At 37.5% G+C, this 27095-nt stretch overlaps 1 protein-coding gene and 1 non-coding gene across 4 annotated transcripts in view; one reads left to right on the top strand and one right to left on the bottom strand.

Moving 5' to 3' along the window:
• The window catches only part of CSDE1 (cold shock domain containing E1), a 36826-nt gene that overhangs the window by 1593 nt on the left and 8138 nt on the right, over positions 1-27095 (bottom strand). The window contains exons 1-18 of one of the 3 annotated variants that reach the window (XM_070045552.1): positions 20163-20181; positions 17862-18060; positions 16741-16850; positions 16247-16339; positions 15528-15625; positions 12986-13067; positions 12520-12648; positions 12269-12394; positions 11426-11638; positions 9309-9449; positions 9059-9223; positions 7710-7817; positions 6925-7100; positions 5956-6068; positions 4834-4953; positions 1813-1991; positions 787-950; positions 90-222 (exon numbers count right to left, since the gene is read on the bottom strand). In XM_070045552.1, the coding sequence (XP_069901653.1) occupies positions 90-222; positions 787-950; positions 1813-1991; positions 4834-4953; positions 5956-6068; positions 6925-7100; positions 7710-7817; positions 9059-9223; positions 9309-9449; positions 11426-11638; positions 12269-12394; positions 12520-12648; positions 12986-13067; positions 15528-15625; positions 16247-16339; positions 16741-16850; positions 17862-18060 (2349 nt within the window). In that variant the 5' untranslated portion in view covers positions 20163-20181. Of the gene's footprint in view, positions 1-89; positions 223-786; positions 951-1812; positions 1992-4833; positions 4954-5955; positions 6069-6924; positions 7101-7709; positions 7818-9058; positions 9224-9308; positions 9450-11425; positions 11639-12268; positions 12395-12519; positions 12649-12985; positions 13068-15527; positions 15626-16246; positions 16340-16740; positions 16851-17861; positions 18061-20162; positions 20182-27095 lie in introns of those variants that run through there. The other 2 variants (XM_030869122.2, XM_030869124.2) reach the window with 2 other exon arrangements.
• Positions 25595-25680, top strand: LOC115859973 (small nucleolar RNA SNORD35). The gene has a single exon (XR_004042289.1). It is a non-coding gene; the product is annotated as a small nucleolar RNA SNORD35 (small nucleolar RNA).

The raw sequence follows: 27095 nt of genomic DNA, 5'->3' as shown, positions 1-27095 counted from the left end.
CTCTTTGAGTTCTGCTAAAATAGGTTCTCAAGTAGTATGCTGGTCTATCAGTTGCCCCCATCCGCCCAAAACCTTGTATGCCCTCATACCATTGAGTTATCTGGTCCCCTTGGCTGACGAAGAACCATTAGGCGAGGAGCACTGGCATCATCCAGGGTGATGTTCTTCAAGCGATTGACCAACCTATCAGGTCGTGGAGCTGCAACAGCCTTGGGGCCCTCGCTGTAACAAAGTCAATAGGTGAGAAGAAGCAACACTTGATGGGAAGAAAAGTACATGCAGAGTAGTGTGTCTTCTACCTAACTACCCAAATGACTCAGTTTTAATGAGGGGAGACTCTTGCCTCACCTAGCCAACTAACTAACTAGCAAGACAGGGCAGACAAGTTTATGTTTTTATTCTGAACTCAATGTTTATTACTGCTTAGGAGCTGGAAGAATCATTTGGGTGAGGGTCATCCCGAGACTGGTCTGCAACCAGAAAACCAGTTCCACAGACACAGAAAACAATGTAGCAAGTATGGAAAAACATTAGAAAAGGAAAATATGAAGAAATATTTCCAGAGACTTCCAGCTCCTCTCATGCTATTTTGTTATTAAAACAAAACAAAAACATAGTGCCAGAAATGCTAAACTACAATATTTAGACAATGAAGAAATAACCAGAAAGTGGCAGAAGAGGATTAAAAAAAAAGCAGTGATGGAAAAGTGAAAAAATATGATAAAGCAGAGATTACGAAAGAGACAGTCCAGGGAGGTTACTAATCAACAACAACAAAGAACTCACCAGACTCGCCAAACATTACAAGCACTGCACTTGCCAGTGCGCTGATTAAAAATCACTGAGAATTCCACCTCATCTCCTGCCTGTAGCTCAATGCCATCCTGAACTTCTTTCACATGGAAAAAGAGCTTCTTGCTATCTCCTACTTCATAGTTAATGAAGCCAAACTGAAATTTTAAAAAGACAGCATAAAAAAGACATACCACACAGCAGGGAAAAGAAACTCACTTTGAATGAAGCACAATTTGCCCCTAGCTAGTGGGGTTTATAAAATGTGGTGTCAGTGCTGATGCTCACTGCCTGGGCTATAACAACAGCATATGGGTCTGCAAAACTTGTCAGGGAAGAAATGTATCTTTGAAACCACTGCCATCCACTCTATCATAGCCTGAGAAACAAAGAAAGGTTACCTTGTGCCTACATATATTGTATGAACTACGCTTTTGAATTAAGCAAAATCATTAGGAAGCTGTTACTTGAACATATGCATTGTTTTGATACCTTCCAAAATTATTAAGCTGGGTTATGGTATTATTAGAAACAGCCATACAAAATGTTAGTCACTGTACTGATACCAAAAAATGTCCTCTCTGAGGACTCAGAGAGATTTCCTTGAGATTTAAGTACCAGGAATAGTTTTGTTTGCCCGAAGCTTATTTTATGAACACTTCTACACATGGTTTCTTTCTTTGTGTGGTCTGTAAAAGGAGCTCTAAGCTCAAGTATGAAAAACATTATAGTCTTTCTATCCTGGAAATCTCACTCCAAACTTATTTTCCCCATTGTGTTAGCTATTAATACTATTCTTACTTTCCTTTTGCTACTATTGCCGTTTTTTCTTTCCATGTGGTTTTCTCTGTGTTTTTAATAAGCTACTTCAAATCACTGAAAAGGGGGGTAAAGTGGAAATAAAAACCAAATGAATGTTGATGGTTCCCCCTGGGCTGAAAAAGTTTCAAGGTTTTGGTTACTATTTGGTTACCAACTCATAAAAGGATCAAATTCAGATCAAGAGATATAACCACTTACCTGATCTTTCACACACTCCACTGTGGCCCTACGCAGGGGTGTGATGTTGTAGGCCATAGTCTGTGCATTTTGGCCCAAGACACACAACTGGAACTTGACGCTCTCCCCTTTCTGTAGGCAATCCCCTTTGTTGGCCATCCCAACTATGCCAAATGGATAGACCTCACCTTTCATATCCCCTGTAAGGAGAAACAGGTACAAAGTCTAAAAGCTAATATTTCACGACAGCCCTCTGCTGATGGTCCTAATGAATTTTTAATTTGCTAAAAATATATTCACTAGGAAGATTTTTTTTATACCTAAGAAATTCTACTTTAAAGCTCCAATAAAATCCTGAAAGCTAAATACTACCACAAAAACAAATGAGAACTTGTAACTCATTATCACCTTACTAGCTAATGAAGAGTTTTAAACCACATTTATGGGGGAAAAAAAAAATAACACTAGCACTCACAATCTTATTACCTTTCAGCTTTTAAAGCTCTATGGGTTGCTAACATGATCCACTGAATTATCTTCTTCCCAAGTTCACAATATGAGCCAGTCAAAAACATTTCTGATCCATACCCGACTGGGCATTAAACAAGCCAGGCATAGGCAAAAACGCAAAATAGATAAATCATTTCTTGGCATTCCACTTCCTTTCTTTGTTCTGATTGTGGCTCCCTCAAACCTACAGTTACCTTTCTTCTAGATCAGGGCCCATCACACTTTTTCTTAAAGGGCTAGATAGTAAATATTTTAGTCTTGTAGGATCCTGTCTCTGTCATGATGACTCAACTTTGCTGTTGCAGTGAGAAAGCAATCAAAGACAGTATGTAAACAGTCTTGGTTGTGTTTCAACAAAACTTTATTTATAAAAACAAGCTATCTTATTTGCTGAGCTCTGCCCCAGAGTAAAAAGTTGGCTGGAGGTCAGTGCAGGCTATGGATAAAAACCAGGCCAAAGAGTCCATCCAGATGCCTATCAGTTCCCCTGGATGGTGAATTCACTGAATCAACGAAGGTGGAAAAGAGGGGAAAAACATTAGATGGAAGACGAAGCTTCAAAACTGGGAATGCTTTTAACCGTTCTCTTGATGATTATAGGGGGTAAGTGAAGATTTTCTTCTCAAAGTTACGGGAACTAAAAACTTTGAGATTTCCAATAGATCAAGTCATGCAGAAATACTAAAGACAGCTAGTCTGACTTTGTGGTACTAGCAGTAACCACTATTTATTAAACACTTATACTGATGCATATTTAATCTTTATAGAATATTCTGAGGTTGAAGATATTATCCTCATTTTAAAAATGAAGAAACTGGGGCTTCCCTGGTGGCACAGTGGTTAAGAATCCACCTGCCAATGTAGGGGACACGAGTTCAAGCCCTGGTCCGGGAAGATTCCACATGCCATGGAACAACTAAGCCCATGTGCCACAACTACTGAGCCTGCGCTCTAGAGCCCGTGAGCCGCAACTACTGAAGCCCACGTGCCTAGAGCCCATGCTCCTCAAACAGAAGCCACCACTATGAGAAGCTCGTGCACCGAATGAAGAGTAGCCCCCGCTTGCCTCCTCTAGAGAAAGCCCGCGTGCAGCAATGAAGACCCAAAGCAGCCAAAAATAAATTTTAAAAAAACAAAAAAAAAACCCGAAGAAACTAAGCTAGTAAAGATTTAATTAATTTGACTTAGGTTGTATAGCTAGAAGTGGAAGAGCTGGTATTCAGATCTAGGTCTGTCCGGCTCTAAAACCCATGGTCTTATATTGGGTTAGCTGTATTCCTAAATAAAAGAGCTGTTCTCACCACCAAGTAGGGAAAAGTGACCTTTCTAGTCGCAGAAAACTCTAGGCTTAGAGATTTCAGGGAAGTTTCCTTTTCCACAAAACCTTGCTTTTAGACTATCAAATAGCCAGTGTTGAAGAATTAAGTGGATTGGGGGGTGGGAATGCAAAAGTAAATAAAAGGGTGCATGATACAGAGGAGGAAATGGGGCACTTTGATATTACCTCACGAGTTTAAGTTAGTTGCCCATACCCTCGTGGCCCTTTTAAGGATATGGTGTCACCATGGCATTAGTTTAAGACTGACTTGCTACAAAGTCAATTCATATTTGGAGATGTGTGTATTAGGGTACTGATTCTATTAAAAACAGAAATTTCTAAGAACCTCATGTAGTAAAGAAACATGTTCATCAAGGCTCACTTCCTTCTCTCAAATGACCTTCTCTTCCCCACTTTATGTTCTCCTATGACTCCTAGATGACACAAGATTTATTCCCTTTGTGAGCCAAGCTATCGTCTTTGGTTAGAATTTCAAATCCTCTCATCAACCCCATCATTATGGTAATTCTGCTGTATTAATCATCCAGTGTTCCCTACTAACACTTCTACTGCAAACTTATTTTATGCACAAAGTTGGTCTTTCTGGCGTTAATTGTTTGGGGTAAGGGATGACACCAGGACTCAGGGAGTTGTCAAAGATGGGGAGAAAAAGGCAGGAAATGAAAATGTAGGGGGCCTTGACCTAGAGAAAAGTAGTAGGATCCCCATGGAACCCTGACTATTAAGTAACAGATACAGTAAACTTTTACAGGAGGCAAAAATGTTTATAGAATTGAACAGTTACTAGGAAATTTTGTTAATACTGATGTAAATAACCAGTGAATAACAGAGGAAAACTGCAAAGTTGTACTAAACCCAGCCAACTTGAATGTCTGATTATCAAACATTAAATGCATATTTTTAGTGTGAGATTTTGTTCTCAGTCTATTTCAGTATAACTCACCGTTAGTAGCTCACATATCAGCCATATGCTCCACAGCAGTCATTTGTTCACAACATAAACCCAGGCTGATCTCATTTCCAAGGGATATAAAAAAATAAAAACCAAGTATTGTGGGAATAAAATCACTTTTCCTTGATTCAGTTTTTAAGGAATTTGAAAATAACTGCCACCCTACCATATTTTAAAATCTTCGACGCACTCATCTGAAGGTAAGGCAAATTTCAAAACAATCTGATAGCGATGTTCTTACCTTCGTCCATGATCTCAATCATTCCTTGGTACTCAGTCTGTGTTGGATCGACACTCCTCAAGGGGCGAATGACTTTACCAGAGTAGATGGTGGGATCAGCTTCCTCAGTAATGCCATTCACTACAAAACAAGAGCATGTATACCTCTCCCTCAACAATTTTATTTAAACTCTATTGCATAGGACCAAAAAAAAAAGCGAACATTAACAGAACAAACGTTAACAGAGGGTTGGCTGGTTGCCTGCCAGTCCTGAAATGCAATACTTCTAAACTACTATTAAAATAAAGATGTTTAAAGACTTAATAAGTATACATATTTAAACATGTCTTGCTCTCTCACCTTTTCCACATGACCAAATATCACCTTTTTAGTGAGGCCTTCCTTGGTCTCTACAAGTATTGCTAACCCCAATACTTATATACTTCCCCGATTTATTTTATCTTAGTATCTTTCTGAACGTACTATATCCGATATTTCACTCATCTTTTTTGCCAATCTGTCTTATTTATTTCTTCACTGCTGTACCCCCAGTTTCTAAAACATTTATTAAACTGAATGAATGTTCTTAGCTCCCATTTCTCTAGAATAACACCAAGAAAAAGTATTATTTGGTGAGTTTACACGAAAGCCAAAAAAGTAAGTTGTAGGCCTTTTAAAAGTCAAAGATCCTAAATAGCAACGATTTCCTTAAGTTGCCATTATTCTTCACATTTAAACTCATTCTTCTCCAAAATCGTCTTCTAGAGGAATGCCTCCTCCCCCAATCCCATGGAGATTTATTATCTTGGGGTTATTTTTAAAAAGAGATATTGAACTGATAATAAACTCAAAGCAAATGACCTAGAAAATCTAGAACAATGGTTCTCAAACTTCAGTGTTCATCAGAACCACCTGAAGGATTTGTTAAAACAGACTGCCCATCTCCAAAGTTTTGGTAGGTCTGGGGTGGGGTCAGACAACTTGTATTTCTAACAAGTAGCCAGGTGATGCTGCTGGATCTGGGGATCATACCTGGAGAAACACTGATCTAGAACAGTAGGCTTTTCTCTCCCTCTCCTACCCCACCCCTCACCCTCCCTACCCAAAACATAGGCCTAATAATCAGAAGTCACAATTCATTACCTGAGTGTGTTTTGTTCACTTTTTCTGCACTGACTTTGTTGCCTTTTCCTTTGGACAAGCTGTACTCGACCATGTCCCCCAGTTCCAGGCTATCAACATCACCAGAGAACTCACTGCAGGGGAGGGAAAGGAAATGACATTTGCAAAAGTATTTACCACAAACATCAACAGTAGCAAGTACCGTTTATTTCTTCTATTAAAATATTCATGGTGTGCTTACTTAAGCTGGATACTGTTTTAAGCACTGACTCATGTAATCTTCAGAAACATCCTATGAAGAGGTACCATTATCCTCAGCTTCAAGATAATGAAACTAAGATGACAGGAGGTTATTTTCATTTGATAAAACTTACACAGGTACTAAGTAGCAGAGCCTGGATTCAAACTGGAACTGTACGGTTCTAAGAGCCCATGCTCTTAACCACTATACTGTAACACCAAATGAAATATACAACTCTCTGGTAGCAACACATAAAACTGTATCTTTTAAAGCATTTTTTTTTTTTTTTTTTTTTTTTTTTTTTGCGGTACGCGGGCCTCTCACTGTTGTGGCCTCTTGCGTTGCAGAGCACAGGCTCCGGACGCGCAGGCTCAGCGGCCATGGCTCACGGGCCCAGCCGCTCTGCGGCATGTGGGATCTTCCCAGACCGGGGCACGAACCCGTGTCCCCTGCATCGGCAGGTGGACTCTCAACCACTGCGCCACCAGGGAAGCCCAAAACTGTATTCTTTTACTGAAGCAGAAAGGCTCCTATCCAATGTTCAAAGCAGGTACAGGTCTTTCTCTATCTTTTGACCACATGTTTTCTATACAGAGGTAGACGGTTAACTTTATATATTGCCAAAATTTCACCAATATGAAATTTGAGATTAAAAAATACATAACTACCCAATACTAATGTTTTTGACTCCAAAACCAAAGAATGGATTATGGATTGTAAGCTCTAAGTTCCTAAAAGGCATTCCTCACCTGTAATGGAAAAAGATTTCCTTATCATGATTGGCTGTTTCAATAAATCCAAAGTTATCCTTCAAAGTTGCCACATAACCCAAGAGCCTCTTGGAGTTGGAATTACGACCTAGGAGTCGCACACAAGTTGCAATCTGCTGTCCAGGCCTCTGTTTGTCACTAATACTAAATTCAACCTGTGAAAAATAACGATGCTCATTAATATCATGTCATTTCACGCCAAGTGGAAATGACAACTCCCCCAGACCTTGCTTTCCACTCTAAATATCCTTTTTATAAATACTCTGATGGAACAGATATTCACCAGAACTATCACTTCTACTTCTCATTCCACTTTTCACAAGGATCAAGTTTTGCTCTCCAGTGTGTATTCCTTATAGATTCTTAATTTCTCTAAAGGACGTCAACTAGAAAACCAGACATATTAAGTATGACAAAAATGAACAGCAATATAAAAACCTTTGGCGTGGTTTTATTTTGATAATGCTTCAGTGACTGTTTTAACTTTCTTACCAATTTTATTAATTTTGTATAAGTAATTGCTTTTGACATATCTAATGCTTAAATACTAACTCCTCAAAAAGCTTTAACAAAAAGCTTGCTAGACCCTGTTCTTATTGAATAAGCTGCTTTTAAATAGGAAGATGTTCATATATTAAGCTTGTAAGCACAAAAGAATGTTAGCAAAACTTGATAAAACTTAAAGAAACCATTTTTCAGGATTTATGATGAAGATGATAACCTTTAACCCTCCCCCCTCTCTCAAATAAACAGAATTATCTTGCCTTGTCTCCTATCTGAGGAGAATTAGATCCTTCCACATCCTTGGCTTGAAAAGCAATAGTCAATTTCACCCCACAGTCATCATAAGCAATAATACCATCCTCAGCCTCCTAAAGAAATAGTCAGAAAACAATGAAAAGAATCAAGAACCACCACCAAAAAAACAATATAAGCACAACTGCAATTATTACAGACTCCTGAGCCAAAGCACTGGTACAGCTGTAGAAATTTCCTACCTAGCGTTCTCTAAAATATGTATTTTTCGTATGAATAATAGATGGTCTTGCCTTTTAACCCAGGGCTGACTCAGTCTGCCTAATTTGGTCTTAAAGTCTTAACCTAATTTTAATGTTGAGGAGGGAACGCTTACTGACAATATGCCTATTCTATAGTGTTCACGGCCAATCAACAATCACCCCCACCCCAAAAAGAAGCCCTATCTTCCTGTCAAACTAATTAGTGTTTTATAAAGAAACCCTGAATTTTTCTCATCTGTACCTCTATTCAGTGAGGAATATCCTTTCCTCATTTATCTCCACCTATTAAATGTCAATGACTTAGTGAAACCATCCCAGATCCTGCCAGTTTAGAATTTTTGCCAAAGCTTTCTCATTGACCTTTTATAGCAATATTTAATATTGTTTGAATCACCTGTTTCTATACAATTCTTGTTATTTACTTAAGAGCAGAGGTCATCTTAGGGATAGCTTCATATTTACGGATTTAGTGGATTTTTCAATAAATGGAGTTCAAATGTGTGAACTGAGTCTACCAAAATTTCGAAGTTTTAAATTGCTTGGATGACAAGTACTATCATTTTAGATGAGTGATGCTAAACTGGGGGTGATCAGGGGACATTTGGCAGATTCTGGAGACATGTCTGGCTGTTGTACATGGGAAGAAGGAGAGATACTGACCTCTAGTGGGCCAGGGATGCTGCTAAACATCCCCAAATGCAAAGAACAGCTCCCCACCCCCTCCCACTCAAAGAATTATCCAGCTCAAAATGTTAGCAGTGGCCTCTCCCGTTGCAGAGCACAGGCTCTGGACGCACAGGCTTAGCGGCCATGGCTCACGGGCCCAGCCGCTCCGTGGCATGTGGGATCCTCCCGGACCGGGGCACGAACTTGTGTCCCCTGCATCGGCAGGCAGACTCTCAACCACTGTGCCACCAGGGTAGCCCCCTAAAATGTTAATATTGATGCGATTAAAAACCCTGCTTTAGGTTAGTTCACTGTTAATATTACAGGGAATTCTGAAAGAGACAATACTCCATTATTGTGTGGACAGTGGTTGCCTTTAAGCAGATGAGGAATAAAGAACTGCAAAAATCATTTTGATTAAAACTTACCTTTTCTTTGCCTTTATTTGGGCTAGTGGTTTTAGGATTGGAAAAAGTGGCTTCTTTTTCTACGGTGCCCAGAAAACGATGATCTGAATGGGAGTGGAACGAAACCGTGCCCTTGGGAAGTTTTTTAATCCTAATAGCATGATTTCTTTGGGCAGAGAGCATATCCTACAAATGATAAACAAAAGTAACTTTAAAACCAAAAAAGGAAGGATCAAGAAAACCTCCCATACTTTTCTCAAAAACTACTCACAGGAACCACAGTAAACTCTACTTCATCTGCAATATGGAACTGGTTCCCATCCAGAATTTCACTGAAGTGGAAGAACATACGAGCATCACGATCCACACATTTGATGAAACCAAAACCATCTCTCATGGCAGCAATTACACCCTGAAACCAAAACAATACTTTTACTGGCTGTGCAGATTGTCAAGACAACAACATTCAAGATTGGAAGTATCATCAAGTTAAATTCATTAGGAATTCTCTGTATTAAACAGCCAAATTTTGTGACCACATTTTAATTTTTCCACTTAAATACAAACTCATTGATTTCAATAAAGTAAATTAATCTCTAAGCAATTGCCTGAGACTCCCCAGATGCTACTTCTTCGCCAACACGCACTAGAAAAATTATCATTTTTGAAGTAAATGCATACAACATATTCCATTTAATTTTCAATTCTGTGAAAAATATTGTTTTACAAGAAGAGGAAACTGAGGTTGAAAGAGGTTAAGTAATTTTCCCAAAGCACACAGCTAGTAAGTGGCAAAAACCAGGATTCCAAATAATGCCCAAGCTTTATGACACTGTAACTTCCAGAAATTAAAAATCTACAGAACAATACTCCAAATACCCCAGAAGTCAACTAAAGGCAACTCTCTAATCTCTACTGCAAAAATTTGAGTTTAGGCACAGGAGGACTTAAGATTTAGGTTTGAAAAATAAAATAAATGAAGTTCTATCCTCATGTTTTTTTCCTTCATACTAAATTATCAGCTCTGTAAGGGCATTATATCCAGAGTAACTGGCACACGGCAAGTACTCAAATACTTACTAAAATACAATTATCAACCCACCAATGACTTACATATTTACATATTACAGAGATGATTATTATTATTATTTTTTTTGCGGTACGCGGGCCTCTCACTGTTGTAGCCTCTCCCGTTGCGGAGCACAGGCTCTGGACGTGCAGGCTCAGCGGCCATGGCTCACGGGCCCAGCCGCTCCGCGGCATGTGGGATCTTCCCGGACTGGGGCACGAACCCGTGTCCCCTGCATCGGCAGGCAAACTCTCAACCATTGCGCCACCAGGGAAGCCCGAGATGATTATTCTATAATCAGTTTTGAATATAGCCTAAACAATACTCTGACATTTAATCCTTGCTATATCCTGATGGTAAGCAAGCTACTCAACAATGTACTCCATAGTGTAAAGCAAAGTAGATCTAAGAAACTAAACATGCATTAAAGTTTAAAGCACATTGCAAGTGTCAAACAAGATCAGTTCTCCTAACAGTTAAAAAGTTTCAAGAAACTTAAATTTTCATTGAATGTATCCAGTTCTACTGACAACACTGAGATATACTGTAGATGTTATGACTCCAAACAGAAGCAAATGTAAATTACATCTGATAAAATTAATTCACGAAAACGGAACTTGTAAAATATGTTTCAGCAACAATTCTGGCATATATCATTTCCAGACATATATACACTAAGAAGAATTTGCAAAGTCCTGCTGTAAAAACGAAAGAAACAAAACCTACTTTGTTTAACCTACTGTTTACTAAACATTTTATGAACAGTCTGGAAAGATCTACTTTCTACAACGATGAACTTAAATCTTCTCAGTCTTCATATTTAAGGGCCAGAGAATCACTGACTCTCAAAAGACCTTAGAAATCATCCTCTCCAGATTTTTTTTTTTTTTTTGCGGTACACGGGCCTCTCACTGTTGTGGCCTCTCCCATTGCGGAGCACAGGCTCCGGACGTGCAGGCTCAGCGGCCATGGCTCACAGGCCTAGAGGATCTGCGGCATGTGGGATTCTCCCAGACCGGGGCACGAACCCCTGTCCGCTGCATCGGCAGGCGGACTCTCAACCACCGCACCACCAGGGAAGCCCATCCTCTCCAGATTTTAATTCTACGATTTTCTCTCATCTATTTCAAGGTAACTGGCAGAGCTAAGTGTCAAACCCAGATTGACTCAAGTGTCTGTGTTCTCAATCACCTTAATAAGGTAATTGCCCAATATTGTCAAAACTCAAAGAATTTTGAATACCATATTACAAACTTGACTGTAACATTGCCCTGCCGCCTCCAAGACTGGGTACGTATCTAATAATACCCAACACTTACCATTTCTCTAGCTTCATTAGTGAACTGAAATGTATTTGACAGAACTTCTATGTTGGTTGCTCGTTCTAATTTGTCACGACGGTCTGTTGAAATATTAAACCTAACATGGTCGCCTTCCAGCAGGGTCACCTTGGATTTCGTATCTTTGTCTCCAAAGGGAAGTTCTTTAGGAATCACAAAATCAACTTTGATGCGTCCTGGCAATGGGTCATTCTGATGAAAAGGAAAAACTATTTTAGCTGGAGATTTCTCACCCTTCCTAGTTCTAAGTCAAACAAGAAGAACACACAGCAAACCCATTTTATAACAGATAGCTCCCTAAAGAAAAAAAAGGTGTTGATAACATAAGTCCAATTTGAAAGGTTTGTGTTCTATGGTCACATGACACAACCATAAAATCATGATATTGCAGTTAAGATCCTGCACTCTGATACTGAGAGATTTTATTTAAGGAAAAGAATTTCAGTCTTTTATGTTCTACATTTCCTTAGCAATGACACCACTGGTCTCATCTCTTCACCCCACCCCACCCCCACCCACCAACAACAGGAAAAAAAACCAAACTGGGATGCACGCATGCACACATGAATTTTTTCCCCAATCTAACCAGTATTTTTTTTGCCCCCTTCTCCATATCACCCAGTTTAAAAAAAAAGGAAGAAAAACATATTCATGGATGTACCAATGGTTTCTCATATAGTTTAATTACACACATAAAATACTTAACTGCTCCACTGTCACAAAATTACATTAATTGAAAGTAATAAAACTTCTGTATACCATACCGTATTATTCTATTACTGGTGAGGTGTAAGATGACTCTTCTGAAAAAACACTGTTTACCTGGGTTTTACTGGGTACTTTTGGGATAACTTTGGTTACAGTTCCTTCAAAATGTTCAATGCTGATATCTTCAAAAATGACTGTTCCTTGAGGCAATAGTCTGACATCTGTTGCAACTTCTTTACCCTAAATCAGAAGGGAGTGGAGAGGGCGAGGGGAACCATGTCACTTTAAGTGTTTCCTAAAATTTTAACTCACTACTTATCTTAAAAGAAGGCCAAAGATCAAGTTATTCAACTATCTTATCTTACATTTCTGTCCTTGATTGTGAATTCCACGTCATCTCCAGGCTGCAAGGTTTCTAAGTCACCCTTAAATTCACTATAGTGAAAGAATATCTCCTTTACAATATCACCTCTTTCAATAAAACCAAACGCATCCTAAAGCCAAACAAATATGAAGAAACAGCAGGAATATTATGTACTATTCAGTGCACATATTTATGATTACAATTTACAATCAATAAGCCTTTTCACAAAATTATACTCCAGTGGAAACAATATTACTTGATAAAGTCTAATATTAATATCAATTAAATGGCCCATTTTAAAGAACATAATTAGTAACCAAGGAATTTTAAAAGATTACTTCTGACATTAACAATTAAATATTTTTAAAGGAAATATAAAGAGGAAAAACAAAAGGCTTGGGTTTGAAAGACTTATTTAAAGCGGTCAAAGAAAAAACTAAAGTTTCTCAAATCTGATCGACACTTACCTTCATGGCACAAACTACTCCCTGACAGCGAGCTTGTTTCTTTTTCAACAGCATAATATTACGAGCACTTACAGCACCAGTACTAGAACAAAAGAATCGGGTGGGGACGGTGGGGACCAAAGAGGGGTGAAAAATGCATTGGCTTGGTTAGACATGATGAGTTTAGAGAAACAAACTAGTTTTCTGAGGCCTCAGGAATTCTGTATCATCATTAATATAAGGTTTTATAATACATAATCCTTTTCATATGGCTTCACGTGCAAAGGACTTCTGCGCAAACTCCCTAGCCTTTTAAATTGGGCACACATATATGGCATTGTTTCTCTCAGACTGCTGAAATAAGGCCACAAATTGGTTGCAACCAGATGGGGAATGCTAAAGTTTTGGAAAGGCCATTACGTGAACAAACACTAAGTAGGTATTACGTACTGCAAACAAAGGTACAGGGGATAAAGAGATAAATAAGAGATAGTTTGCAATGAATACTGAATTTACTAGCTATCCCATCAATTATTTCTGATTAAACAGTCATAAAAGAAACATGAGTAAATGCAGTGATTATAGGAGATATCTGCTATGCTTTAGAAAAGTTCAGGACTTCCCTGGTGGCCCAGTGGTTAAGAATCCGCCTGCCAATGCAGGGGACAGGGGTTCGAGCCCTGGTCCGGGAAGATCCCACATGCCATGGAGCAACTAAGCCCATGTGCTGCAACTACTGAAGCCCGCGAGCCTAGAGCCTGTGCTCTGCAGCGAGAAGCCACCACAATGAGAAGCCCGCCACTGCAACGAAGACCCAACACAGCCATAAATAAATAAATAAATTTAATTTTAAAAAAAAAGAGTGATGTTCACCTCCATTGAAAACAGACATCACATGTTGCTGCAGCAACAATGTAAATCAGATTTCGTTTTAAAGATGGCACACACAGTGTAAGATGCAACAGTATTTGTTGGTGTTGTTTATAAGATCTGCAGACCAACTAATTACTTCCCTTAATTCTTCATGGACAAATTGTCACCCAACTGTGCTTTTTTTATTTCAAAAATTTAACAGACTAACAAAGACACTGGAAAAATCCTATTTGCTCTTGCAACTTACTACAATGAAAAGGCTTTATTTAGAGCCAGATTGGGATTCAAACGTCAATTTAAAAGCTGTATGACTTTAGGCAAGTTACTTTATGAGAACATACCTCATTTTACAGATGAAGAAACTTACCAGATGAGGCTGTTCTGAGGATTAACAACTGTACATAAAATATTTAGTACAAGTTCTTAGCACATTCAAGAACTTATTAAGATTAAATAAAGCCCTTTCACTGGTTCCCCATCCACCTCTAACTCAAGCCCTATTCCCAAGTTTCCTAACTTGACATTAAATTGAGGCCTCAGACTAGCACTACTAATATCAATCTACAACTCAATCCAATTCCTTCTAGTCTTACAAGAGGTAAGGTTCAAGGCTAATAATTCTGCACACTCTTGGGACTTTTCTTTCTGTACTGCCATTCAAAGTCCATTCCCAGCACTTTCTCCTGTTTTTAACTTCCTTCTGTACTTGTATCTGTTTCTCCCACTCCAAAATAAAAATAATCATCCCTGGGCTTTCTTAACTACACTTTCCTTAACTGCTTATGCCAATGAATTCAACAGCTCTATCTCCATAACTAGCTTGTTCAGATCTATATACGCAACTACATATTTAATATCTTCCCCCAAAGACACCTCAAATTCAAAATGCCAAAATAAGCACAATTCTTCTCCCATCCTTAATACTTTCTGCTGTACCTCCTTAGTCCAGTTAATGATCATCATCTGCCCAGTAGCCCAAGCCAAAAAAAAATGGCATTTGGGACTCCCTTTCCCTTAGTTCTAATACACATCCCTATCTAAAAAGTTATAAAATTTGGTGATTTTATCTTCTCAACGTGACTTGACTTTTATACCCAAACGCCCCTGGCCTGTCTATACTACACCCTCATCTTTCATATTAATTTTCATAACTCTGCCTCTAGTCTATAGCATCCCTACTCTCCAAAAGTCTACCGTTTCCACCACTTCCAACAATAGAAACCAATCACACTTCCCCATTTAAAATCCTTCAAAGACACCTGTGACGAATGAATAAAGTTCAAACTTCATCTTTCCATGATCCAGTCAATTAAATCAACTCCAACTTTTGGCCTCTTCCCCCATGGTACTTCCTCTATCCAGAATGTTTTTCTCATCTCCCTAGTGACTTCCTCGTCTTAAAGCGCACCTCAAGCACTGCTGCTATGGCAAAACCTTCACTGATCTCTAGAATAGTTCCTTGAAAGTTCTGACCATGTTTTAATTATCCTCCTATCTCTGACACCCTGCATAGTGCCTGTCATAGAATTGATGCTCAAATGCTTAGCTGATGAATAAAAATTTAAAAGATCATGAAAATTATCCAGATTTACAAGTTAGGTTTTCGACTTGCTTCAAATTTCTTATTGTAAAAGGAAAACAAAAACAAAAACAAAAAAACAAACCACTTAGGTGGGAAAAAAGAACTTACTGTTTATTGTTATCAATTACAAAGTTTATTTTATCTCCAGTTTCCAGCTGAACATTCCCTTCAACATCTTCAGGGGTGTAAGTCAGATAAAACACTTCCTGTGAATTAATAAGGTATTATTACTATACTGGCAGGATGCATGTTCAGTGTATACTGTGATTTACTTTGTTAAATACTTCTTAAACTGGCATTTAAAGCCAAATTTCTTAAAATTAAATGTCTTTTGACAAGCACATAGTTTATTCACATAAACACACTTCCCCTCCAAGGTGCTGATGACTTCTGCGAGTCCACAGCTGAGCAGCAATCCAACTTCAAAAAGCTTACACACGTGGAAGCATTTGCCCAGAGGCTGTAGTTACATTTCAAAAAAAACAATTTTTATATAAGGCATTCCAAACAAAAAAGCTGAGTTAGTGCTTAAAAGGAACCAGAAAAAAGATCCCCTCCCACAACCCCCAAAAAAAGCGAGTAAAAGAAGCATTTTACCTTAATGTTCTAACTAAGGTCACACTTGGGCAAGCTAAGACACTTGGAAGTCCTATGGATTTTTTTCTTTTTAGATTTTTTGATAATGCTGCACTCGAAGCCTCTTCAAAACCAAATTTTAAACTGATTTTTATCAACTGCAGCTTACGTTTTCTATTTTGAATTTTAAAGTACGCTTATAGATCACATGGTGGATCAGGCAAAGGTTTAAGAAAAATACACAAGTTTACCCCATTACGTTCGTAGCATACACTCCCTGTTGGACTCTGACCCGGGGCAGCTGGAGATTTACTCTCTAAGTTGTGAGGAACAGCGCACACAACCTACCAGTCAAAAAAAAAAAAATTTCCATTGCTAATCATTTCAGGAGCAGCACTGTGCAATATAAACTGAATTTTAATATCCTCTATACTATACAAAGGGATACATTTTGATATGATCCACAAGAGGATGTCATGCTGCCAAGTTTCAAACTTACAGTACATAAGCTGACTGTAAGTATAGACTTAGGGTTATATGTAAAAACCCAAATTGAGTCTTGACCAAATTTTTATTTCAGGTCAAGAAATGCCAGTGCTTCTGATATAATTTTAAAATAGTAACTTTTATATACTATAGCTCTCTTGCGTGCAAACTGAGGAGATGGGGAGAATCTTCCTTTTCTAATGTGAAAGATATGCAAATGCAGGGCCCTAAGAAAACATAAAGCATCTAAGTCACTAACTTGTCCATTAATTCGTTCTTCAGGGAGGATTTCTTGTTTTATCTTCACCAGTTTAACAGCAATGGGCTTCCCAGTCCGCCGGTCAGATGATACTTCAAATTCAACATCATCTAAAACAAAGAGAGTGTTGTGTTTGGTGGACTAATTTTGGCCAAATGGTATCTCACTTTCAAGCTAAACTTAATGAGGCATTTGAGTTTCCTTAGACTGGTGATTCTTAAAGTGTGGTCCCTGCATCAGCAGCAGCATCACCTGGAGTGTAGCAGAAATGCAAATTCCCAGGCCCTACTCCAGACCCACTCCAAAACAAATTCTGGGCATCACGTACAGTAATCTGCATTTTAACAAGCCTTGTAGGTAATTCTGATACACACTAATGTTTCAGAACCACTGCTTTAGACTAAGCTAGCCATATCTTAGTTTTCATGGCACCTACACATACTACAGCTGATGCAATGTAATGATGAGATTTGGCAAGCTTCCCCCCTCACCCCCAAAATCCCTCTATACCCTGAGTTTCTTCATCTGTAAAATGAGGATTAACCAAAATAACACTCTTGTACAGTTTAGAGTATTTGGTATTCCAAATATTCATGTAACTATTGTTCTTTTTTCTCAAAGATATTTTAAAAAAACACACACTGAGACCTTGTAACTTCAGTCCTTTAATAAGCCACACATTTTCACATGTGAAAGTAATTTCTATGTTGTCAGCCAAAATGAATTTCCACATAGTCCAAGTGGTGACATGGTAAGAGTTATTTCTTTCAGGTACTACTCAAACTAGTACCTGGCAAAATAATTAAAACTAACATTATAAAGTTTAATATTTTCACTGGCATAAAATCCAATATATAGCCAAACAGTCATTATTGGGGGAATAACAATTAAATATACCAAGTGTCTATTTAAAAAATATTCAAAGATATCTTTAATCAATTACTCTTTCATCCCTCAAAAAGACTATCACCACAACAAAAATCAGGATTCTGCTAATTTATATAAACAAACTTCAGTAATTGGTACAATTAAAAGGCCAAAAGCATAACACTGTCATGAGTAAGTTGATATGCAAGATAAATTTGTGATTAGTTTTATAAAAAGGAGAACCAACAGATTACCTCCTACTTTTAAGTCCTGCAGGTTGCCATTATACTGTGAACAGTGGAAGAAAAGTCTAGCTTGACGTTCTGAACACTGAATAAATCCATAAGAGGTTAGCAGTTTTTCAATAACCCCAGTTTCACGCAGTGCTGCTGAAGTACCATTGGGGTACCCATTATGCCCATTGTTGTGGAGAAGATTTGGATCAAAGCTCATCTGTTTTAAAAAGAGAAAGAACTCAATACATATAGATCTGTATATTACCTCCATAGCTTACTATAAGTCTGATTAACAAATCACTGAATTTTCGTATAACTGATTCACTTTGTTATAAAGCAGAAACTAACACACCATTGTAATGCAATTATACCCCAATAAAGATGTTAAAAAAAAATCACTGAATTTTTAACATAAAAAGGCAAATAAAGGTAAAACAACAAATAAAGGGAAGATTATGTGTTTTTATTACTGAAATGTTAATTTAGCTAATAAAACATTTCAGAGGAAGTAATTCAAATTATTTTGGGGGACTGCTCCAATTCATGGTAGAATTTTCACTTACCAAACAAACAGAATTTCTAGAGTTTAAATATTAAGATAAAGTAACTATATAAGGAAAAGCTGCCTTTACATTAACTTTAAATTACTAAAACAACAGTATCAGAACAAAGGTAACTACTATTCAAGAGATGGAAACCCAAGCTACCAGGACATTTCATTAAATTTATTAATACTTATTTTGAAACGTAAATAGAAACCTTGATGCTATTTGGTAAGCCGTGCATCTTGAAGGCAATTATTTAAGTTAGTAGAGATTAAAACAATAAAAGAAACTTTCCATGCAATACTTATTTCAAACTAGAAAATACATGCATGCTCAGGTCCTTTAATGGAAGACGACTCAAAATAATGAGTTAGAAAGCAAGAGTTTCCTAAGAACTCCAAGACAACAAAAGCTCTTCAATCCTAAAAATCTTCAATCACTTCACAGGTACAATTAAAGAAATCTTTTCACCTGTTTTCAGACAGTGAAATCTCTAAATACTGTCATTTGTTTCTATGGTCAGATAAAGCAAAATAAAACATTCTTTAGTAAACAGAAGGGCTATTTATTTAAATGCAATGCACTGGGACCTATTTAATCATCAGATACTGTCTATCACATTGGATATTTCATTTTATTTAAGTGAAGCATGAAATAGGACAAAATCCCTAGGAAAGGTTAGGTCTATAATTGATTTACTATAGCAACATATCCACATCTTTATACCTAGTTTTAGACCCTTTCATTGAAAATTTGACCTATAAACATTTTCATTTAAGTTTGATGTTGGGCAAGTAAAAAAATTTTTCATCAGGAAAAAAAGATGACTGAAATTCTAAAAAGATAAACCCAAGTTTTAAGTAAACACTGGGTGGGATAGCCAAATCATGCAAATCAAAGCCATCACATCTGTAGGTGGTTAAGTTCTAATTCATTCATGCTCGACACTCTTTTGTGTCGGATGTGTACTAACTCATTTAATTTTTACAAAAGCCCATGAGGAATATTGTCCCAATTTTACCAATGACGAAACAGACATTGAGATTAAATGACTTGCCAAAGTCAAATGACAGAGGAGTTGAACCAAGAAGGTCTACCTCTACAATACTGACTCGAAACTAGGGCTTCTCAAACTGAAGTTACCCAGTGATCTGGTTAAAATACAAAATCTGATTCAGCGGCAGGGCTTTGAGATTCTCCACTTCTAACAAGCTCCCAAGGTGATACCAATACTTCTGATTCTTGGACACACTTTGAGTAGCAAGGCCTAAACTACTAAACTTACCTTTCAAGATTCAAGGTGAAGGAAATACTTAGGCAAGTTAGAAAGTGAGTTTGCAGGGTATTTCAATCAAACTGAGTGGCCCTTCTGAGTCATGCTCTTAACACAAAGAAAAAAGCTGGGATGACTGCTTCCCTGACTTACAGATCTCTGATACGTGGGGGTCCTCTTTTGTTTTTTAGTCCCAGATGAGGTAGAAGATGAAGATAAAGGTAAAGAAAGTGAAGGAGGGGCTGTAGGAGGGGGATGAGGATCTGATGACACAGTAAAAACGTTCTCCATCTCAAACAGCTGTGATAACATAGCACAATGTTTACAACTATGATCAATAACAATTTAACACACATTTGACAGTCAACCTGTATATCTTTACATTTATCACTAAGTTACTTTAGCAAAATATAATTCATTTAATCAGATTTCTAGCAACAAAATAAATTATAGCATTAACACTAAACGGTCAAACTGAAATGTATTTTTTAAAGCACTTACTTAACCCCTAATCCATAACATTTACAATTTTAAAAATGCCATAAGGACTCTGGTGGTTGCTACAGCAAGACAACTGAGACCAACTTCTTCTCAATGTCCCACAACTTTACACAGAATCCAATATTCTCAATCACTTGTCTCCCTCAAGTAGGGTACACACAGGATAATCTAATGGGGTGTAGGAAGAAAATATCTGAATTAGAATATATATATTTGGCCAGAGATAAAAACTAGCTTTTACAAATGGTTATTATGTATTTATAGAAGAGGCCTTGCTGAGTTGATATGTCAGGTCGTATCACATGTCATACATTACTTAAGTACTCTGAGGAAAGAGTGGAGAACCTCACAAGAGATTGACAATGAAGCCCTCGTTCATTTACTTTCAGCATATTAAAGTTTACATCTCTCCAATGAAGTGTACATATTTAGCTATCTAGTTTAACTAAACTGTCCTCACAAATAGACAAACTGTTGAAAAAGATTCCCACAGAAGAATCTTAGAAGATAATGCTAATAAAGCAAGCAAAGGCAGAGAATTGGGAGCCAGCACTTCTAATCCTAGTATTAGTTCTTGTACCTCCACATTATGAAATAAATGACCATCTAATGAGATCTGACAAGTCTGACAAAACATTAAGATCAAGACTATGATACAGACTTATACCAGTATCAATAAAACATAAAATGCATACTGTCCCTCAGATATTAATTCATGATAGTATAAAGTTTTTAAATTAAACACTTATAAACTAAGCATCCAGATATATATATTTCTAGTGGGGTTGAAAAGTTTCTACACTGTTAACAGGTACACTATTTTCACAATATTGCTTATTTCACCTTTGTCCTATTTGTACCACTGCTTCACAATGCAAATGGAGCAGTATAATCACACGATTTATAAATATATACACGTACATATTGACATACATGCTCTTCTTGTTAAACAGTATGATCAAATTAATTTGAAGACCACTATTCCACCATCACTGACTTAGACCATGACTTTCAAGCTGTGCTTTTTTCATGTTTAGACTAGTTCTTACCGCCATACAAGTAAGAACACAATGATACGATCTGTAATACATAGGCCAGGAAGCTGCAAAAACCACATTCTCAAGTCTCCAGTCCTAGTAGTCCTAGCTGAAGGTAAGAGGTAAGACTCACATTTTTCTCACCCTAAGGGAAAATGAACCAGAATGAGAAGGGATTAGAGCTATCATTTCTTTCTAAGACTAAACTATTCCCCAACAAGCGTACTGGAATTTAGGCTATATTGCTCATCTCATCTCACCTTTAGATGTGCACATCAAAACAGAATTGAACCAGAACCTCTCCTTTCTCCTAGCACCTTTCCTGACTTAAGTAATTTTCTCTAGCCTTTATCTAATCTGAGGGCTACTTTTTAAAAAGGGAAACCCATATATCACTCAAGCAACTTTAGATAAGAATTCCTAAAAGAATTCCTAATAGTTCAGCTAAATAGTTCAGCTAAATTTTTTTAAGAATTTAAAAATTCTTCCTAAAAGAATTCCTAATAGTTCAGCTAAATTTTTTTAAAACCAGCACCATCAAAACTTTAAAGAAGCACCATTAAACAAAAGTGATGTTCCTTAAAAAACAAAACAAACAAAACCACCAAACAATTACGTAAAAAGAGAAATCCAATGGAAAAAGTAGACAGCTCAACAACAGATGCTTGTTTATAAAAAATTAACTAAAGACAACATCAAAAAAGGGGGGTGGTGGTGGATCAGTATGTAAATGTTACTTGGCTTTTTTTTAAATAGGGGGAAAATCAATTTAGTTGCTCATCTCACAGTATACAAAAAATATATTCTAGATGAACTGTGTTAAATGCCTTAACAAATATTAAATAAAAATGTACGCATTTATAAAGTTTTTGGAAGGGGGGACTTTCTAGGTTTAAAGTCAATAGAAAAAGACGCCAAGGGAAAGGATCAATATTTGATTACATAAAAAGTAAAAGCTTTTATACTCAAACCTAAAGAGAACAAACACAAATGTAAATATATGAGTGTATCATTAAAGAATTTAAGCAAATCAGTAAGAATTAAACTACCAGAATATAAGCTCTATGAGAGCAGGGGCTTTTTGTTCAAAGATAAATCCCTAGTGTTAGACAGTGCTTGGCACATAGTAAGCACTCATTTGCTGAATTATGGAAAGACATTAAGACAAATAAGTCTTAAAAGATCATTCATTAAACACAAAACATATGAACTTCAATTCTAGCAAGCAAAAATTTAGATAAAACAAATTATTCATTTATCAGATTATCGAAGATAGATTTAAAAAATTGAGAAAGTAGGTTAAGAACAACATGCTAATATATTTTCATGGTGGCAAACTGGTGCAATCTTTCTGAAACACAGTTTAACCACATGTACCAAAATGTGGAGGTGCTTTCCTTAATAATTCCACTGCAGGAAACTTATCATGGGGAAATGTGAAATGTGGACAAGGCTTTATGCACAAATGTGTTCATTAAAATGTTTTAATAACAAATTCCCAGAAACAATCTAAAGTTTCATAGTCATTTATATAATGACAAAAATATTTCTATAATATAATTTCAACTGTATTTTAAAAAGGAAAGACCAGGAAAGTCTACTTCAATACTCCCAGACAATGTCACACTTAGATGGTGTTCTAAGTGCACAGAGCTAAAATTGATAAATGGGAACAGAACTCAGTACTCACTCCATGGCTCACATTCTTAACCACTGCTTTATACGCTAAACCAGAACTCGAATGCCTACAATGCATCAGCACTGTTCTAGGTTCTACATGTATAGTAGTGAACACAGCAGACGAATACCCCCAACACCAAGTTTAGACTTTCTACTCTTTTCTATGTATTTGTTTTTAAATCAGAAAGTCATTAACGGGACTTCCCTGGTGGCGCAGTGCTTAAGAATCTTCCTGCCAATGCAAGGGTCATGGGTTCGATCTCTAGTCCGAGAAGATTCCCACCCACATGCCACGGAGCAACTAAGCCCGCGAGCCGCAACTACCGAGCCCTCGGGCCTAGAGCCCATGCTCCGCAATGAGAAGCCATCACATCGAGAAGCCCGCGCACTGCAACAAAGAGGAGCCCCTGCTTGCCGCTCACTGTAACTAGAGAAAGCTCACACGCAGCAATGAAGACCCAAACATGGCCCAAAAAATTTTTTAAAAATTATTAACAATGATTTTTTTTTTAAAAGCAGAAATGGAAAAGAATCACAGGTCAAATTTAAACTTCACTTCTAATTCAAGAAATCAACTAAAGTTCCCTAAAGAACACAGAACTAGAATCAAAAGACTGGCTTTTAGTCTTGCTTCTCATACTTTTTAAAACTTCTCTGGGATTGTTTCTGCAGATGTAAAATGATGGCCTAAGTGACTTCCAAATTCCCTTGGGAGGTGGGGAAAAAAATCAAAATTCTGTGCTCTGTAATTTCTTCTTGCAACATCTCTGAGCTGTTCCCCCCCCCCGCCCTTTTTTCCTAACCTAGTCTGCTTGGCTCCCACTGAAAAGGAATTAGTTTAGAAAAGGCAACCTATTTCACTGTATGACAGTTTCAGAAAATGACTGTTTTCTTAATCTAAACATACTTCCCCTTAACTTCCTTTGCTCCTTTCAGTTTTCGGAATGCAACTGTTTTTCAGACTAACTGCTGTCTTCTGGATATGTTTCAAGTTATTATTCACTGACGTACATTTCACTACTATTCTTACTGTACCCTGACCAATATATAGAAAGCACTGAGTGATTATGTTTCTTGATTCTGTAAAGTTTGAGTAACTTTAAAAACAACAACAACAAAAAAAACTCTATTACTCCTTAATAAATTAGTAAAATCATATTTTCTCCTTTTAGTACTTGTATAACTGATCATTTGTTACTAAAGAAAAAACTAATCTAATGCTTTTAAATTTCTTAGTTAACCTGGAATTCCAATTTAGAGGGATAATTTTAAATCATTAGCCTTTGTAATCTGTCTTTTAAGCATTCTATGTCCTTCCTTAATACCCACCTCACAGGGTTGTGGGGACGGTTAGGGTTACTTCATACAAAAAGCCTGGAATGGTGCTTAGTACAGAGCACACACATAACTACTTACCACTAAATCTTTTTTAAAAGTAGAGCAAGAATAGAATCTGGCAGCACACATATGGAGACCTCTCTGAAAATCAGTCCATTAGTCAAAGCCTTTTAATGCTTATAATCCAATCTATATTCCATACTGACCACTATGTTATCAAGAGATACTCTCTGTCAAATCTCCTTATTGAAAGATCTTATTTTTTATTTGTTTGCTCCTGGATTTTTGCTAGGGATGGATAGCAGGCTCCAAAGTTCGCACACCTGACTTTGAAAATCAACCAAGACATTTACAGTTCCTGATCATAGGTCTCCACACCCCTAGCCAAGTTACCCTGTTATCTTCTCATTCACCTGAGGCTTTAGTTTTCTTTTAATGTTCCTAGCTTTGCTTTCCTTCTTGTCACCTTAAACTGTCTTTGATCAAAATACTCATCAAAACAATCCACGTCTATCTTTACATGACAAACTTCTTATAAGCCTTATTCATTGATATTTTTTAAGGCCAATCCCACTCCTCAATATTTTTATTCATTCCTAATTATGTACTACTTTTACTGTTTTTTACAAAGGTTCTTTTAAAACCTGTGGTTCTCAGATGTAGAGAACAAACTTATAGTTACCAAGGAGGGAAGGGGCAGGGTGGGATGAATTGGAAGACTGGGACTGACATATATACACTACTATGTATAAAATAAATAACTAATGAGTACCTACCTACTTTATGGCACAGGGAACTCTACTCAATGCTCTGTGGTGACATAAATGGAAAGGAAATCTAAAAAAGGGTGGATATATGTATATGTGTGACTGATTCACTTTGCTGTACAGCAAGAAACATAACATTGTAAAGCAACTATGCTCCAATAAAAATTAAAGTAAAAAAATAAATAAAAACAAAATCTGCGGTTCTACTGCATTACCAAATCTGTTTCCTTAGCTCCATCATTTTAAATGGAATAATTCACAACTGTACAATCAGAACACGTTTTACTGTCAATAACCCAATTGTTATTTATGTTTGTAAATATGTGAATTAATCTATATAACTTTTTTTTTTTTTTCTTTGCAGTACGCGGGCTTCTCACTCTTGTGGCCTCTCCCGTTGCAGAGCACAGGCTCCGGACGTGCAGGCTCAGCGGCCATGGCTCACGGGCCCAGCCGCTCCGCGGCATGTGGGATCTTCCTGGACTCGGGCATGAACCCGTGTCCCCCGCATCGGCAGGCGGACTCTCAACCACTGCGCCACCAGGGAAGCCCTTATATAACTCAACTTTTGACAGCTATGCATGCATTTACGCATTAAAAATGTTCACGTAGCAGATGATGGCTTTCTCTCACAATGGTCTGCGATGCCACTGTGGGCAGTGCCAATAATGCCAATGGCTCAGCTGATGCCAGAAGGAGCAGGGAGCGGCTTTTGAGCTTAGGCTTGCTGAGAAGTTCAATGACTAAACTGGGATCCTCTAGGACAGGTTGTCAATAGCCCTCCCCTAGTCACCCTGTCTTGTTTCCTTACAGCTTTGCTTCCCCCCACCTCCACCACCCCGGCACCCCGGGGCGGGATGTTCCTGTAGTAAACTAGCACTCAGAATACAAAGATCAGGCTAAACAAAAAGCACTTCTACTTTAAATCCATCTTTACAATTCATGTCAATGCAATGAAAGCTGTAGCATCTAATCTTTTACCCTTCTGAATAGTAACGATAGAGCTGTACAATTTCAATGCCCATTATTTTATCTAACCCAGCACAAGTGGTACCAGTCTAAAATTATTTTTTAAAAAATCAGATGAGGAGGTAGGAAGAAACAAACAAAAAAAGCAAATAATACAATAACCTTGGGCTTCCCTGGTGACACAGTGGTTGAGAATCTGCCTGCTAATGCAGGGGACATGGGTTCGAGCCCTGGTCTGGGAGGATCCCACATGCCGCGGAGCAACTAGGCCCGTGAACCACAACTACTGAGCCTGCGCGTCTGGAGCCTGTGCTCCGCAACAAGAGAGGTCGCGACAGTGAGAGGCCCGCACACTGTGATGAAGAGTGGCCCCTGCTTGCCACAACTAGAGAAAGCCCTCGCACAGAAACGAAGACCCAACACAGCAAAAATAAATAAATTAATTAAAAATAAAAGTACCAATGCCACTGTGGATGTGAGGATTAAATTAGTCAATGCTTAAAAAACAAAACAAAACCAAAAAAACCCTTAATACTGAGTAATTATATGTCTGTTTATGGATAATTTAAACAAATTGGTGTTAATGGTAGTTTTAAATTAAGGAATAATTCTGGTCCACAGTAAGGTCATTACCACAGCCAGGTCCTTAACCTTTAAATAAACTGGAGATAAAGGCCCACTACTTCTTGAAATGGTGATGAAGCTTTTATAAGACAACAACCTAGGAGTGGTCTGTTTTCATTCTCCTCATTTGATCAATGAAGCGTTTTACAAAAGGATTACCACCCAGTTCTTGAAATTCTCTTCCTTGGCATTCCTACCTGGACTACCTATTTCTTTCAACATTCTCTTCTTTGGCACTTCTTCCTTTATTACCTATAAAGTGAAGACTCCTTTCTGAATTCCAAGTCTTTATTTCTGCTGATTTTAGAAACTCTAGAAACTAAAGATTAAAAAGGAACAATTGCCCTTCACAATCTTACCTCCCCCAAACAACCACTGTTTAACATTCCATACTAGAATATTTTCTCAACTTCAGATTACTAATAAAATAGATTTCCACAAATTCCTACCTGAACTTCCCCATTCCTATGAACAAAGATTTCTAACTTGGACAACTGGATAGACTAAATCAATTCCCT

This window comes from Globicephala melas, chromosome 1, assembly GCF_963455315.2.
Source record: "Globicephala melas chromosome 1, mGloMel1.2, whole genome shotgun sequence".
Classification (NCBI taxonomy): Eukaryota; Metazoa; Chordata; class Mammalia; order Artiodactyla; family Delphinidae; genus Globicephala; species Globicephala melas.
The sequence above is the reverse complement of the archived record's forward strand: the minus strand, read 5'-3'. Positions and strand labels throughout refer to the sequence as shown.